At 36.0% G+C, this 19,175-nt stretch overlaps 1 protein-coding gene across 1 annotated transcript; it reads left to right on the forward strand.

Annotated features, from left to right (window-relative positions):
• The first annotated feature begins 18,374 nt into the window (after positions 1-18,374).
• LOC144442126 (carbohydrate sulfotransferase 3-like) lies at positions 18,375-18,974 on the forward strand. Its single transcript, XM_078131394.1, has one exon. The coding sequence runs from the start codon at positions 18,375-18,377 to the stop codon at positions 18,972-18,974; it is 600 nt and encodes a 199-aa protein (XP_077987520.1).
• Positions 18,975-19,175: the final 201 nt, after the last annotated feature.

Below are 19,175 nucleotides of genomic sequence, written 5' to 3' on the forward strand. Positions count from 1 at the left end.
GTAAAATCACACCACAGACTTTCAGTTAGGGAATATTTTGTCAATGACAGGACGTTTGTCAAGAACAGTGACTTTTTCGTTGACAAACCACGTAGTTTTTCATCGGAAAAAATTAGAAATATGGAGAGACTGACTAATGAACGGATACCGGTTATGCAAGTCTTAGAACTCGGCTCATACCTAAAAACATAAACACTGGCAAGTTAAAACATCGAAAACATTGTGAAGTCTTCAAAATATGGTGGCGCAGAGATGACAAAGGAACAATAGATTTGTGGAAGAAATAATTAATTTTTTGAGAGCAAAATATTCAATACAAGGAAAAAAAAGTTCTTTCATAGGACAAAACATTATTTTTCATTGGAAAATGTCCTATGAAAGAAATTTCCTGACCACCAAGAACCCGAGTAAGGCTCTGGTACTAAGCAAGTTAACACGGTTAGTAGGACTACTAGTGTGATAAACCTCGTGTTGTGCTAATTTTGCACCTGCCTACTGCTCCACTGAGAGAGCGAGCCTTAAAATGTAGTACTCCACTCGACACAAGTTTGTCAGAGGAAACCACACAGATGAGAGTTCTAAGACTATTACATGTGTTTTTAATGTAAAATATCGTTACCTACAATGCTACAACAATCTGACTAGCTATTAAGCTTAACTTTTTAGAGATGTATTACAGCAGTGCAAAAGTAGAAGGTGTTGTGGAAATATTGTTAGTAAACTTGTCTTTGAAATCTCTTTGTTCGTTCTAACCTCCAATTTTCAAAGAAAATGGTCGAGATGAACATCATCTTTCATGGGCACTGACGTGTGTGTGTGTGTGTGTATGTCTACCTGTGGGCAAGGTATTTAAAAAACTACAGCATCAATTCTAATGAAACTCACTACACATCGTGGATGTGCAAACGACAAGAACTGATTAGATTTTAGTAAATATCCAATAAAAATTAATTTTACATTTGCATAGTCAATTCTTAAGACTGTATTCTGTAAATCCAATATATTTGGTACATACGTTAACCAATAGAAAATGCATATGTCCTCTAAATTTTTCTGATGTAGCTTTTAGTTTTAATTAGTAATTTGCATAATTACTGATTTTCAGTAATTAAGCTATCTAAAAAATGCACACTCCAAATTCTGCACAATTTGACGTCATACATGTGATAGAGCCTGTTTGCATGTAGTATTTAGTTTTAAAATGAGTAATTTATATAATTGATCATTTTTCGGCAATTATGCTATATCTTTAGAATGCAAGGTTCATATAATGTGTACAAACAACAACATAGCGTGCATATCTGTGAAGTTTGTTCATATATAGCTTTTAGTTTTAATGCATCATTTGCATGAACTAATTTTCGGCAATTTCGCTGTATCTTATGAATGCAAGCTTCACATTTCATATAATTAACAATTTTCTGATAATTAGACCATATCTTAGAATGCAAGCGTCTAATTTAACATATTTTGGTACACCATAAACCTAACATCAAAGTGAACAAGTGTACTTTAAAGCTTGTTGATATAGCTTTTTTAATGGAGGGTTTTATGTAGTTTTGTAATGTGCAATTTGCATAAATAATCATTTATGATAATTAGGCAATATCTTTAATGGAATGTAAGCTTCAAATTACAATTCATTTAGTACATACATGGATGGTATTACCTGTGTTTAGCAATGGCAACTAAGGAGGAAATAAGCAACAAGCAATCTTGTTGACAAATCCAATATGGCGTCAGTGAAAGCGCCCTCACACAGCAAAAATTAGAAATACAGTTGGCTTCCTTCAGTGACAACTGAGTACTAGAAGGCTTGATATCTTTCTTCTATTTTGTTGTTAATACTTTTTCATTGTATATTACTCCATAAATATTTAAGGACATTACTTCATTAGTGTGAGAAGTGTAAAAATGTGAAAAATGGTAGTAAAAATAGACCAGGAGCCACATTTTAATGAAATAAATATGAAAATATTGATCTGTTGTAATTCAATTAAATATACAAATTCAAAAATAATTTAAAGTATAGTTATTTTGTTATATACGATAAAATGCACAATTATAAAACCCACTCTCTCACCTCTGACCCATTTGAAAAAAAAATCTTTACCTGTTGCTTCCAGAATACCTTTCGTCTATAGCAATGCCATATATTGAACACATTCATGGAAAATCCAACTTCTTGACATATGATTTATTAATTTTCATTGTAAACATTTCTTACGCATTTATATAAACCCAGAGTGATTTATTTAATAATTTCTCTATAAACAATATTTATATTTTAGTCTTGCTGACTGATAGTGAGTATAGATGTAGAGGCCAAAATCAGAGATTATGGATAATCCATGGATTACACATTTGACAAGATATTGAACAAAGGTTATGGCTGGATTTTGACAAAATATTGGTGGAAAGACTGTGTATGACACAGTGATTAAAAAAAGTTCAATGTAAACGCATCCATATTATAGGTGACACTAATGTTTATATTTGTAAATTTCACCGATAGTTTTGTTGCCATGGAAACGTATCTTCAGGGAAATGCAATGATTTGGCAATGTATAGCTGAACATGGTAACCATTCATTATTTTATCACCAAAATCTAATGAATTAGTCCTTGTGTCATAATAGTTTGCACAACACTCCATCTATTATTAATTTTTATTTTTTTCAAATGACAATTTATTTTTAAATATCACCGATTTTATTGCCATGGTAACCACAAATCTTCAAATTCTAATGAAGTTGTTTGTGTGTGTGTCATAGATAATCTAGCCGCAAAACTGTCAAAAAAGAGAATAATTGCATATTTTTTAAAGATGTCCTGTCAAATTTGTAATCAGTGGATTGTTCTGATTTCTATTTTAGAGAACACATACATGTACCTGTATATTACAAATAGTATTAAAATCCTCATTCATATAGAGAAGGTAAAATTTGATGAGTGTTTTGATTGACTATAATGTCTTATTGGTAAATATACAATGTACAACTTCAAATGAGAAAAAGAAACAATTTCAAATAATAAATTGATATATAATTATTGCTGTAAATAAAAAAGAGCAAATATTGTGTGCATGCATTTACATGTTATCACTGCAAATTCTATTTTATGATCAGGAGTTTATCTCGATTATGATGTAACAACTGAAAGTTAAATTCAAACTTGCACAGCTCACATTTGTATCATAAACAGTGTGAATGGGAAGTTAGACAATTTTTTTTTCGCATTTTCATGAGTTCATTGGAGGTGGATGTCAGAGGAATCATGTAGTTTTCTATTATTTACCAAAAAAAATATGTAAATGTAACTGTAAATTTTTTAATATGATATAGCTTGATTTATCAAGAAGTTGCTAACTTTTATTGGTGTATTACTCACCTGGCCTTCAGTTGTAACTTAAGTTACATAAAACTTCACTTTCACTATTTATTTTTGCCCTAACAAGCCATGTTGCCTATTCTTCATAGTGTGAAATCTTAAAACATCTCTGACATACGCTGAAAAACGACTTCAGCAGCTTTAACTGGACAAATGCATTGATGCTCAGCTCTACCAATGACTCACAGCATATTGACGTGTGATAAAGGCTGGATTGATTGGGAGGGTAATAAGTGATTGAATAATATACATGTGATTAGCTTGTACTTTCACTCTTCTCTTCATGACACTTCAAATTTTGCATGGGTACAGTCAAAGAACAACCTGCACTTGCAGTCACAGCTAACCTCTAGGTTACATAAGAAGATTGGTGAATATACCAGTAACAGTAACAAACACACAACTGCACCACAAGTGATAACATCACACCATGCCATTGTACAGGACAGTGATACAATCTATCAATTACAAAACCATTAAGAACAAAATGTGACAGATGATTTGAACTGCTCAGTCTATACTTTCTTTGTAGAAAGGACATGCCATTTTACTACATTTTAGCTTTACCTACTAAATTTGTATACATGAAATATAAATCACATATCAGCTTCATCCCTGACCTTTCTTTATCTTTGACAATAATAGTTAATATATATGTTGATGCTGAAGTATTTCCACTATCTTTAAAGATTTCTTTCAATAAGTGCTTACCTCTATTCTCAGTGTTTTGACCACTATGGTATATGTGTCCCTAGTATGTAGTATATATGATACCATGACTATCTGTGATTTATTTTCAAAGTAGAAATGATGATCTTACAACATAAACAGAATCTACATATATTGGATGACTATCTTGTGTATCTTCACTGACATCTGACAAAACAATGTTGAACTTGAAGCTTGTCAACAATATTCAAACAGAAACAGTTGTAGCCTGTACCATGGAAGTGGTTGATACATGTACTTCTATGCCTGTACTGAATACTTTACTAGCACAAACACGACATTTTTTTAAAAACGAGTTCCATGAAATTCAAATGACATTGCCCTTCTCGCTCAGCATACCATAAATCGAAACCACAATAGTGTCACTGGCACCAAATGTTGAAGATGTTGTCAGTCGATGTGTAAAAATAAAGTGTAGTGACGATACGAAAATCGTCGATACACACGTAACACCACACATTACGGGAAAAAACTCAAACGACAGAAAAAATACTCAAGACATATAACACCACAAAATATGATGATAAAATCACAAGGAATACATCTAAAGAGGTTTCAATAACTTTAAAATTGATTAACACGTCAAAAATTGACTTCAAAATTACATTTCAGGGTCACAAAGCTAACTTACTGAGATTTTGAAATTATTTCCTCCACCTAAGTTGCCGCAAAGGTCGTACGCGAAACACAGGTGAAATAGACAGGTCACTTGATGCTGGCATGCGCAAAAGTATGTAACCTTAACTTATTTATAACACATTGCAACGTAAAGCACATAGTATTTTTTCATCAACCGTAGAATGGATAATCTGATTCTGTAGAATTGTCTTCGATGAAGACATGTTCATCAAATTTGTCTTTCAATTTTTTTTTAAATGTTTCAAATATGGTTTCCACTGGTCTCCAAGAATGTCACAGTAACTCGTTCTGTTGTTTACTATAAATTGTTTGCTTTTCAGGTGTTCCACTGCGTGTGTAGGGCTTTATGTACTCTGTACGGTCCCGACTCTATATAACATAACAAATAATGTGCAATAAATTGAACTTGCGTCAGTGGTTTGTGAGAAACGTACAACACAGACAGGCAGACAGACAAATACATACATACATACATACATACATACATACATACATACATACATACATTCAAAATGATACACACACATACACAATTTAGTTTGATTAGAAATTGGTTGGATGTCAAATTCTCACAACTTTCATATAATTGTTTCAAATTTTATTGATATAAACAAAGAGTAACAATCCAAGATGCTTTGTTTCAAGCCATGATCTTAATATCTAACACTTTTTTCTTTTTTCTTTTCTTTTCTTTTCTTTTTTTGGTATGTCATGGAGTCGCCTTGACCAACTGAGGTGGGGAGGAAGACAATTGTAACATACATTCAAACCAACACTTACATCCTTACTGATACAACAGACATTCAAACACATTACAGTCATCAACTTTACCAACAACACAAATATCAGAGTTAATACAGTTGTGCAACACTCACTCATAGACTCACCAACCCTTCAAACAAACACTAAGATATTTATTCCAGAATGAGAAATCCCACTGACGGGAATTAGTTGAGATTTGATCAACAAGCAAAAAACCAGCTAACGCAGAGAATCAAAGGCAAAAACTAAAGGCAAACAAGACATATTGTCAGAAGGCAATATCCAGAGGCTGTAACACATAACAATTGCCAGAAGGCAGAAATAAAAAGCAATTGTCAGAAACCAACATTACCACTTAAAAATTGTCCAAAACAAGAAAATAAATAAATACTGACAGAGTAATAGCAAAACTCCTCAATTACAAACAAATACACCTCAACAATCCCCCCTGTCATTAAGCATACAATACTAAAACTCTTTCGAGCCCAGAATCATACAAACAAACATATATTACCAAACTAGTTCAGAGGCCACATTATGATATAATACCCTGTTAAAAAACAAAACAAGATATCAAATTACTAAACGAAACAAAAATATGAAAGTTAAAAAAAGGAGCCTTAAATGCAAAAGTGAAAAGAAAAAACTTCAAACAACCACAACAGAAAACAAAAACAAATTAAATAATGACAACACACAAAACTATTTACATCATGATCTTGGCAATTAACAATCGATGAGGAAAAATAACTAATTGCACATGTTCTATTGTATTCCAATAAATCTCTGTAAGAACAAGAATATCAAAACTTTGCCCATACAGAAGGCATTCAGTTTAATTAAATCTGGTTATACATATGTTACGGGAAACAGCAGGAAGGATTATTGCTAATTACGCATAAAAGCCCGAGCGCGTCAGAAATTCCAGATATTTTGTTGGCACTGACAAAGTCCGCTCTTGGTACCAAAACAACACATTTTAACCTGGAAGTAGTGGAATCTTGGAGTCCAAACCATCATCAAAGAGAGACGGGTGACGTAAAAGTAAATACACGTTATGTGCATTCTCTTCTCCAATAACCAACTCCATATAAACCAACTCCGCATTGCGTACACGTTGAAAACACCATACCGGTGTACACACACCTATGCATGTTTCAAGTGACACTAAGTTAACACCATAGACACTTTCAATCAAACAACCATTACTGCTGTAATACGTGTTTGTCATTCGGTAACGTTAACATATAAAGACCGAGTCGCTATTGTTGTCTGTGAGGAATGAGGTATGACGTGACGGGCGCCCTCACACAACCGTCAACCCCTCTCAGAGAGAATTGGTGTCTGGAATTGGGTGGACTTGATTTAGCGACCCCGGTCCACCGGGGTCACGACCGGCTTACGTCGTCACATGCTCGGGATAGTTCGGTTGACGAATCCAATCAAGAGCCGGCTGACAGTGCTCACTTATTCAAATATGACATCTCCCAATAGATGTCATGAAACTTGTACAGCTACTCTAAAATTATATTTCAACTCTTAGCTTAAAGTGCAAGGACATTATTTTGTTAATGTAAGTACAAACATAAATATAAATTTCCAGATGACGTTTATCGCTCATCACCGCCATGTTCGACCATCGACCGATAAAGACCAAACGCGAAATCCTTCAGACAATAAAATCAAACGAGATCATATAGAAATTTAAAGAAAATATGGAAAACAATCTAGATACTGAAGAGTATATTTAATCAGTCAATCAATGACTCTAATCGTTACCCATCACATTTGAAATTTGAAATAGCCATATGGAAAGGTTAATATAAAACAATCTTTGCCAAGTCCATCTTTGTGACTCAATGAATGGCAAAATATTTGTTACTTTAAAATCATGTTTGTTATTGTACATTATTTAGCTTTTATTCGATGTACTGTTACAAACTGTTACAATATTGTTTCACATTGATTTTTCAAGTAGGAAGCCATGATATAATTGTGTTATAATTTAGTATTCCAAAATAAGTACCAAATCCTCATCCATATGGTCACTTTAAGGCAAGATTGTATTCCATTGCTATCGCATGTAGGTAGGCAGGTAGGTAGGTTAACGCCGGATAGGTTGGCAGATGGATGGATGGATGGATAGGAAGATGAACGGATTTCGTAGGATGAGGCGTGGGATGGTTACTCGGATAAACTTTAGACAGGGCTGTACAGCTAGCCCAGGTTCCGATGTATTTTTTTTATTTGCTACGGCTTTCCTTTCGGCAAAGAAGTGACGTGATGAAGGTATACACATTTAAGATATATCGACCAATCTGCCGTAAGTGGCGCTATACTGATTACCCAAACACGGTCATCTTTTCTTTTCTTTTCTTTTCTTTTTTTTTTTTTTTTGGGGGGGAGGATATGTATTCGATGGATGTAATTTGTTAGTCACATATTTTTTGTAATGTCATTTTACCTTTGACTCAAGGATTGTGGACATTGCTTAAACATAGAATAGGTAAACGCCCATTTCGGTGATTGAGTGACCACTGGCACTTGGATACAACCCCATTCAACTTCATATGCGAGTATCATGGGAGTATTTATTTGGGAACATATATAATATGATGTAGTCTTAGATTTGCATGTAATTATCGTTGTGCACACAGATCTAGAGGTACTTCCATCTCGAGAGCTATTAGCTCGAATTCAGTGACACCATGCCATAAGACGTACTCAATGTTTTGCCTAGATAGTATAATAGATGCAACGTTTTCTTCATACCTAAGCTAGATGAGATACTAATGGCAAAAGAGGAGTTTCTTTGTTCTTTTTGCCAAATGTAACAAGAAAGCAATGTTGCACGCATCAGAAAAACTATTCAAATGAAGTAAGATTTAATAGTAGCACACATTATAAAAAACATGTTATAGCTGGCACCTTGTGCACGTTGAAAAATGGGAGAACGCGAGCTGAGAACCATTGATACTGTTTAGAAAGTTTAATAATAACGTTATTTATATAGCGTTTTCCCACTCTGCTGAAAGGTTTTACAATTATTACCCTTGTCACAGATATATAGCGTCCCAATGGCCCATTATTTCCTCAACTCTCAGGAGAGCATACAATCCATTGCAGCCTCTATAAGCGCATATGGTTAAAGCATTCACATTGCAGCCTCTATCCTACCAGGTCCCCAATTATACACCTGGGTTGACTGAGGCACAGTCATTGTTCACATATTGCCAAAGGACTTTAGCCATTCAAAAACAAACGGCAGCGACGATACTTGAATCTGTAACCTGCAAATTCCAAGCCGGCCACTCTAACCATTCGCCCATCATGACTCAATGACATTTTGTCATTTTGAGTAGTGAATGGATACAATTGCCGTTGCTTTAAGTTTAAAGTTGTCACATAATCGTAGAACCTTAAGCTTGATCGACAGAAAGGCGTTGCTGGGACGGAGGTGCTGATAGCTGCATACGCAGTTGACTAATCTCATTCTTCGACTGTCAATGTTTTAGCTTGAGTTCTAACTGACTGCGTTCTCTCAAGCTCGTCGATGTCGATGTGTTTAACTTCAGCAGGTTGAGGGACCCCATGTGTGTGGCATGTCCTACCGCGAACTTTAATTGTACATATGTTGGTGTCGAAATTGTGCGGTGGCCCCTTGCAGCCAGGACTGTTTCACCCAATAATGTTCCTTAATGACATCCAGTACATTTCGTCTTGCCTATTTAAATGATTTGACGGACTGTGCAATGTGAATGTAAAAATAAATTTGACTATGATTGGTGTGACCTCTCTGATTGATGTTTATCGAATGAGTACGTAACTAATCTGAATATCAAGGTGTCCGGCACGGAGGGCGCACTTCTATCCTGATTACCAATTTCGAGCACTCCCCAAAATACAAAACCGTTAATGCTTTCGAAACGCCTATAATACATTGTACATTTGTAATTTTCAGAAGCAATTATTTCAAATGTAACTTTATTTCGCTTTCTCAGAGATAAACCTAGGCAACACTTATTTTTTAAGACTTGTCTAATCGCTTTAAAGAAGGAATAGATACTTGTGATCTTTCGGCGGACAAAAAAATTACAATCGAAATTTACAATCGCCAATAGCCAGACGGGTAGCATAGTTTAATTTAGTATATAGCTTTTTTATATCATAACATCACTCTCTAGGAACTTACAAATTCTTCAAGTTGAAGTCACAGTTATTATGAAAATGGGAAAACTTTCTAAACAAGATGATATAAATGTTTGCTAAAAAGTACATTTTGTTCGACATATCCATGGCTTTATATAATCGCATGTATTCAATAAACACAGAAGCCAGTTTTGAACAGAGAGAGAATATGTACTTGCAATTAACTGGAAGGTGAACCGTAACAGAGAGTTAAATATCACAGATGACTTCAAGTGACAGGCTTTACAAATCTAGTATTATGACTATATTTTCTTTTAGGGTGTGTTCCTTTACTACAGCCTCTAAATTCCTAACTTTAGTCGGCGTGTCAATATAATCTAAACTGAATGGAACATGTTGAGTACATACCGTTATATGTAAAGAGTCACGAACCCTGAAAAAAACTTACAGGGGATATTTAAAAGACAGGTACTTTGTTTGTTTGTAAAGGTGGGTCTCCAATTTCCTCGGTCAAGTCACAGACCCTATCTCGATTTCACGTTCCGAAAATCGCGAGAACAAAATTGATTATTTGTCCTTTTCCCTGTGGTCAAGTGTACGTCTTTGATGAGTAGATGAGGAACACGACAGCAGGTAAACATAAACTAAATAAACAAGAGAAGTGCTCGAAGACTGGCGAATCCCGTCAACACACAAACGTGCTACATTGATGATGTTTAGGTTGTCATTTACTAGTATATCTTGCAATATGTTATCATGGGGACAATTTGGTGGAATGTGAATGGTAAATATCACACATTCTACTGCAGCGATTACAATGAAACTTGAGCAATACCCGCGTTCATTTTTAATGCCTGGATTGTTTTATATACTTAGCAGACTGCAATAAGTCAACTACCATAACACCGACCCGTATAGTTTGAAGCCTATCTAAAGTATGTAGAGTAAATAATTACAATGTAAATATACCTTTCAGTTGTGTACTGCCGACTGAGGACACGGCATAAAAAATGGCGAGTTATTATCTTTTACATATCTACATTCTTTACTAATCACGGTGTTTATCTACAATGTAAAACAATACCAGGCCTAGGTTTACGTTTTTCGACATTTTCATTTGGCAATATGTTGTTAAATTAGACATGGTATTTGTCCTAATGTTACCTGTAGGGGAACGCCATTTTGTGTTCATGAGGTGATTTAACATATAAATGTTGCGTGATTGCCGAGAAACCTCATATTTAAACTCTATTTTACCTCCACATTGATGTGCAACTGTGACTTTAGTAGCTATGCAAAACAGTGAACAAATATTTCAATTGGCTGTGGCCAATTCAAAGTCACAAGGCAACAGGTTGATCGAACACTGTCACATTTTAGTGTATATGAATGCTGGAAATTGTAAAAAAAAATAAAAAAAATAGGGCTGCTAAAATAATATTATTCCATTAAATTGATAATCCGGACATAAACTTTTTTTTTTATCAATGTTTTCCGTTGATGTATTTCTCTCTTTATTGACTGAATAAAGACATTTTGTACCTTCTTCTCCTCTTATCTAAATTAAAACACCCCTAATCTCATAATTAGCCGGGTCCAGATACCACGAAAATTTAATTTATCTCTTATCTACTGGGTGATTATCACACCAGACAAACACTCAAACATGGACATTATCAAGGAAGACTCTCTTCTATACTAGTTAATGCATGAATGAGTTTAATAATCTCCCTGAAGATAAGAGATAAAGCAAAGTATTAATGTAACCGATCTGTTGGCAATTATGAGATTATGGGTGTTTTAATGTCAATAGGAGGAGATGAATAGACAAGATGTCTTTATTCAGTCAATACAGAGTTAATTACAGCGAGAAAACTATCCAGGTAAGGAAGAAAAACATTTGATATCACCACAAAAATCACAAGATTATTGATCAATATCACACACACCAAATAAGTTTTATTTTACCTCAAAAATTAATCATTCAATCGATCGATCAATCATACAACCAATAATAAATAAATTACAGTTACATGCTCGCTGCACCCTGCGTTCTTACCTCTGACCTTTTGTGTTGCAATAGGTGGTTGGACTCAAAATATACCATCTTGCAAGTCATCGCACGTTCCTGCTGCCCTCTGTAATTGTATGATTGCATACTGTGACCCGCCGGAACCTAGTACTAGATAGGTACTACCATAAATAAGACTGATATGATCTGATTCTGCATACCCGATAGTGTCTAGGTGTGGTACTGTCTTTATTCAGGAAACCGAAAAGGTAAGATTTTCTGAATTTAGAAATAGATGGACCAAATTATATTTTGTAGAGGATATAAGACATCATCATATCCCTCGCTATGCACGTCTAAATATTTCAGCAGCCTTTTCGCCTTCACTATTATCTTTTTTTACAGATTTGTGTACACGGACTTCATGCCAAGAACGGGTTTATCAATAATTGACAGATCAACACACCTTTGTCAGCCATCAAATACCGACATTGCTGCTTGTAACAACATTCAAACTGTACGTACAATCCTAGATGTGATTGGCGAAATGTCATCAGGCTAGGGTGTATGTATTCGGTACAGTTGGAATTATTTTTTCCTTAAATTGGGTAATATTTAATGGGTTTATGACAGTAGAATTTCTTTTTGAAATTCGTAAGTTGAGCTCGAGAACGCGTCCTCTTATGAGTTGGTCGTTCACTGCATGCTCAGACGGTGAATGAATATTATTAGTCACTTGTTTATGATGTCTTCATAACTGTATAAATTTTATGTTTTGATCAGAATGCCTTCCTCTGTCTGTCTGTCTGTCTGCCTGTCAGTCGCCCTCTCACTCACACACACACACACACACACACACACATACGCTCTCTCTCTCTCTCTCTCTCTCTCTCTCTCTCTCTCTCTCTCTCTCTCTCTCTCTCTCTCTCTCTCTCTCTCTCTCTCTCTCTCTCTCTGGAGACTTTTTTAAACATTCAAACCTAAGGAGCAGTCATTTACCTTGTAGTCTTCAAAATTATTTCATTTATCAACCACATTAATTATGAGGCAGTCAAAAACCGAGCAAACGTATACGTATGTAGCTAACATGGGGGATGCTGTTTCTGGCCAAAATTAGAATCAAGATTGAAAGATAAAACCCTACTGACTAAGTATCTCCAAGTACAGCCCAATGTGAGACATTTTCGCAAAGCCCACATGTATTTGTAAAGGAATCTGTCATTGTTATGTATGGACGCTGAAGTTGATTTCCACTGTTAGTTTAATGTACTAGTAGTGCACCATACTGTACATCTCTGAAGTGGAGCGCGGGGTGGGAACTGTATAATTACACATTATAATATATGCAGCCGGGAGGGGGGGGGGGAGCTACGAAAATTCTTTGGTTCATTTTGGGAAGGGAGATGAAATGTTTAGAGAGCGCGAGGCTGCGAATTTTTTGACCAAATAAATTCTCCCCAGTCGTACATTCTGACCCCAGTCAACGTTCAAACTAAAGCATATTTGTAGAGCTCGGCCCACCCTACCATTATAGTAGTAGTAAAATTCATAGTAGTATTAAACTTTTGTGTGTGTGGGGGGGGGGGAGGGGAGCGTGTGCAAAACTTTAAGGGGCTATATATAGTTGTTCTGTAAAAATACTGTGTTTATTTTATTGATTCATAGCATTAACAATATGGATTTTCCATGGTGAGATATCAGGCATTTTGTAATCGCGATGAGCAATATAATGTGTGTTGTGAAATCTAATAATTATTTGATACCTTCACTAGTTGTTTTTGTCTTCATAGACTTTATCAATTTTATGTTTTGATCCACTGCTATAGTGAGCCTAAGTTTAGTAATTTTCGCTTCTGACTCATCAAATAACTCATCCTGAACGTAAGAAGTAGAATAAATGACTAGTTTCTTTCTGACCTGATTTGGAACAAATTACAGACCTCACGGTACGTACGCAGTAAACCCACTGCCAAGAACTGAGATTTTTTTGTGTGTGTAAACACACAAGCCTGAACCTAAAATTGGGTCACTGTTTTACACTCAGACGGCAGGCATCTTGCGAAGATTACTATATAATTTCAGCCATCTACTTTGATAATATTTCAGTTCGGTTGGCATAATTACAGTCAATATATTCACTGTGAGTGCTAACACTGTCATGGTATTAAGCGTAAGTTGTAGTACAGGCTTCGACGTCCCGCTATCGCTAGCCATGCCCCATTCAATTGCATGCCATGTGGAGACGCCATCTTGGTTTTCACGGAGATTGTAAATTGTAACCCATGGTTGCAGTAAACCGCTTTGGGGTTGTTATTTGGAATAATAACATCATATAATTTATGAAACTGTCATTTCAAATCTAATTTCACCTATGGGAAGCAAATGACACAGTGTTATGTATTTACTGTTCGAACTTGTTTTGCGGAACGAAAAATGGGCAGATATCTGTTGATTTTTATCGTTAGCACGCCCCAAAATTCTGTCAGCATGTTGGTAAGGGACCGGTCAGTTTCTTCGGCCTGGGGCGGGGGACCGGTTGATTGAGAGGGGGGTCACCCTGTTTTTGAAATTGGCAGTAGGGGGGGGGGGGGTCATGCTGTTTTCAAAATTGTGGATTGGGGGGGGGGGGTTCATTGTGTTTTGGATTGTGATAGAAGAAAAAAATCCTTTTTCTACAATGGCATATAGCAAGTTGTCTGAAATGTGGTACATGTAAATATTTGTTTTTCTCCCTGTTTCTTACATGAATTCTTACTTATTAGTTCAAGCATAACTATAAATATACATATACATGTATTACCTAGCTACCACACTAGTTACAGAACATGTCATGTAAATGCTTGGCTGTTTCACAATCAGTGCTTCACTTATATTGTACTTTGGGGCAAACGTGAACTTGAAGGTTTCGTAATGGTAATCTTCATAGATAGTTTATAAAAGAAGTAAATCTAAAATGTTCCCTACTCGTCACTATGAACTTGTCAGAAGGGATTAATACACTTTCTATTTGTACACTACATGTTATTGACATTACAAATCACCACATCTCATCAGTTTCTATTATACACTAGGTATGACCAACTAAAGTTCTCTAAGCATACCGGTGACTTTATTTACTATACATGCAATATTAATGCCACTATACCAATGTTACAGATCAGCCATTTTTATGTGACATGGGAAATTCATTTAAAACTTACATTTACGTTAGCTATTCGAAGCTTGGAAATATTACCTCAAAGGCTATGAATAGAAGCAAAAAACTGCGATCTGCCAGGAGAAAACGCCCAAGGACTCCCTCACCCCCAGAGGTCACTCAAGCATTCAACCAACACTCAGATGGACCAATAACCTTTTTACAGTCATAATGGTATTAAACTTTTCTTAAATATTTTCACCCAATTCTAATTTGAGATGATAGTCTTTTAAAGATGTGAAATGTTTGCCAAGGTAGTCTAAAAATGCCTTAAACTCCAAATCTCCCCTACCAACAAATCATTGAGAATGAAATAGTCCTCGCTATGCTTGGGTTTTAAGGAACTGGCAGTTTATGTTGTCATTTTCTTGATATCACTACTCTGATCACACAACAAAAAATGTGTCTGAGTTATGGCTTTGGACACGAAAACTGCGCCAACAAAATCACTGCCAGGCAGCCATATCGGATTGTATCACAATGAAAATAGATATGCACATGTATGTCATATGACACTGTGCTAATACCAACTTTGAATGAGATCTGTTCAAGCATGACTGAGTTATGGCTTTGGACATGGAATATTCGCAAACAAAATGGCTGCCAGGGAGCCATATTGGTTCGTATCATGACGAAAATGAATATGCACATGTATGTCATAGAAAACTGTCCTAAAACCACCTCTGAATGAGATCTGTTAAAGCATGTCTGAGTTATGGCTTTAGACAGGGAAAATTTGCAAACAAAATGGTCGCTAGGCGGCCATATTGGATCGTATCATGTAATAAATTGACGTGCATATGTATGCCATTATATGTTGCCCCTGTACCAAGTTTGAAAAAAATTGGTGCAGGCATCTCCAAGAAACGGCTCTGGACGGACGCACAGATGCATGGACACACAGACGCACGGACAGACGGAACCCAATCCATAAGTCCCCGTCCCGGACTTCGTCCGGTGGGGACCAATGATACTACCAGTAGATTTGCTGACCTATACTACATGTAAATAATGATGCCATTTAACTTTCTAAGAACATATTTCAACCCTGTGTGAGTTATAAAGAATAGTTTCTGATACTTGATGGTGCTGTCTTGTAAAGCATGGATTAAGTTATTACTTGAAAGGGTCTGAATAGCCTAAAAATTGGCTTTAAGAGTAAAAAATCATCCAGGGCTTCTAGAGGGAGACCCCTTTGGATCCCCACATGAGATGGACATATCCCGGTTTCAAGCTCTTCCCCTCTAACTGTCAAGATGCTATCAAAGTATATTTCAGAAATATTTCAACCCTGTGTAGTTGCTTTTTACATGTTGGTGCTGTCTTTCTTGTAAAGCTTGGAAATTATTGTCTGAAAGGGTCTGAATAGTCTCAAAATTGACTTTTCAGAGTAAAAAAAACCCAGGACTTCTAGGGTGAGACCCCTAGGACCCCCCCCCCCCCCACTACATGAGGTGTACACATCCCAGTCTCAAGCTCTTCCCCCTACCTCTTACTGTCAAGATGCTATCAAACTTAATATTTCAAATAATTTTTTTCTTTTTACATGTTGGTGCTGTCTTGTAAGCTTGGAAATTATTGTTTGAAAGGGCCTGAATAGTCTCAAAATAGACTTTTCAGACTAAAAAACCTCCAGGGCTGCTAGGGGGAGACCTAGGACCCCCCCCCCCCCCATAAGAGAGATATCCATATTCCCTGCTCAAGCTTTCCAATATCTTTCACTGTCAAGATGATATTAAACTCCTTTTGGAATATATTTACACTGTGTAGTCAATAATTTCAATTATGAATAATATAAATCAATTTTATGCTAGGGGGTCTATACTAACCCCTATTGTTATCTATATCCCTAGCTCCTTAGCTTGAATATACATATACACGTAGTGTACAATTCTTCAATTGCTGTAGGTTCATACATTATTCAACTGTGAGAGACAGAAATAACACATCTAATGATACACACTGTTAGTGTGTTATACAAGTGTATTTACCTTCAATAATATATCATGTTAGTAAGCTCACGATTTCAATTGGCCATATTTTGCTAAATTAGAGACATTATTTTTTTGCTTACTTTTATTTTGATATTATTAAATACAGGATAATGACACTTCAAGATATGATGGAATTGTAATAAATTTGTGTTCTCTTAATGTCTTCATAGCACTTAAAGTTTATTTCACCCCAATTCATTGTTCTTATACGCTGGCCCAGCGTTACCTTGTTAACAGACAAACGTATTCATTGGTTGCACACTGACTATTCATGACTCCTAAGTGCAGATTACTTTAGATAAATCGTCATGGATGCGTGAATGAAGGTGATAATACTATGTGAACTTCGCTCAAAAACTAATTAGTTGTCAGCATAACACAATAATAATGTGTACCAAATTAAGCCGGGGGGGGGGGTTGCGCGCGCGCTCACACACACACACACACACACACACACACATATATCGCATCACCTAAACATAAGTGTCGATTCGGGCGCTTAAAAAGCAAACAGCAACAACAACAAAAACATTTTTGGTGCAGTTTCACATAATGACAGAAAAGAGGATAACACGATATGAGATCTTGATAGCATATCAAACAGTACTGTGAACAGATCGATGCAGCACACGGAAAATCATAAATATTCAAATTTAAATTTAAAAATGTGTAAAGATTTATATATCAACCTGTGTGTCTGTCAACTATAATACTATTATGTTTCTTATACAGGTGTTACTGGAATGAGCAGGAAGACTTATAGCCTACAAATCAAAGCCCCAGTACATCAGAATTTCGGAGACATCCTGTTGGCATTGACAAAGTCCATTTTTGATTAAAATACAACGAATTTTAAACAAGGAGTGAAGAAAGCCATTTATATCAGGGCATTCAAACCACCATCAAACAGAGAAACAGGACCACACTAACTTCCTGGCATCCGTGACCCTTATTAGTCACGTGTTCTAAATAGTGAGTCAATCTGTTCACAAAGACAATCGTATTTTCTACAATTTCTGGCAACAAGTTTAGTTTGTGTTACGAACAAACGTCTACCTTAAAGTTAACGTTTTTACCAATACAGGTGAAATTTCGCCAGAAGAATTATAGAAGATAAGGCTGTGAACAAAATGAAACTGAAGAATAGATTGCTACAACTTTTTATCTTATCTCTTATCTTTATCTTTATCGCATATTGGATAATTGTCCGTTCTGGAGATGGAACAAAAACAAAGTACGAACGCAATTGTCTCCAGCTGCCCCACGAGCACAACGACCAACACATGACCCAGGTAACGGACAAGCAATTATATGGCACACGAAATATCAGTCAAAGTGGTGCAAACGTTCTAATCGTCGCTGGAATGCGTAGTGGTTCTTCTTTTGTGGGACACTTCTTTCAGTCAAATCCCAACTTTTTCTATTTATTCGAACCTTTAATAGGCTTCAAGGACATCGGATCATGGCCTCGGATTTCTGTTGATGGAGTGAACACATTAGCTATGATGTATAACTGTGACTTTAGTGGTAATGTAACATATTGGAAGAAGTACTTCAATTGGCTCACCAATGTCTGCCATTGCTTGCCAATATCTGGGAGAAACAGGTCGACGGAAATATGTCATTATTCTCTCCCTACCGATGCTGGACGTTGTTGTAAAAACGCACAACACAGGGCTGCTAAAATAATCCGTCTGCTGGATGTCAGAGATCTTATTCCGTTAATGGAAAGTCCCGATATCAACCTAAAAGTCATCAACGTGGTCCGTGATCCGAGATCAATGATGTCATCGTTGATGCCGGTTTACTACTCCAATTGGAGTTTTAACAAAAAAGAGAATAGCAAGATCCGAGATGTTGGTGACCTAAACGAGTACCTAACTGATATCTTGAAACAGTATTGTGAACAGATGCACAGAAATTATATTTTACTAAATGCAAACACTTTATTGGCACATGCTTGGAAAGAAAATTTTATAGTATTGCGTTTCGAAGATATTGCCCTAAATCCGAAGAAGTATGCTGATATCATGTACTCTCATGTTGGAATCGATATTGACAAAAAGGTGTATGAATGGATCGACAAAAACACAAATGCCGCATAGCACCAACATGGTGGTTTTGGGGAAAGGAGGAACTCGTCAGCTGTGATCAACGATTGGCAGAATAGAATGACCTTTAACCTTGTGAAGAAGATCCAGAATTATGCTGTGTGTCGGGAATATATGAGTCAACTGCAGTACAACTTCGTTGAGAATGTATCTATGTATAAGAATGAAAGCATTGGTTTACTGAACCTACTTGGA

The sequence above is a fragment of the Glandiceps talaboti genome, chromosome 11 (assembly GCF_964340395.1).
Source record: "Glandiceps talaboti chromosome 11, keGlaTala1.1, whole genome shotgun sequence".
NCBI lineage: Eukaryota > Metazoa > Hemichordata > Enteropneusta > Spengelidae > Glandiceps > Glandiceps talaboti.

What these genes read in the sequence shown, in the direction of transcription:
- LOC144442126 (XM_078131394.1), top strand. Translation starts at nt 18,375, where the DNA reads ATGTATAACTGTGACTTTAGTGGTAATGTAACATATTGGAAGAAGTAC.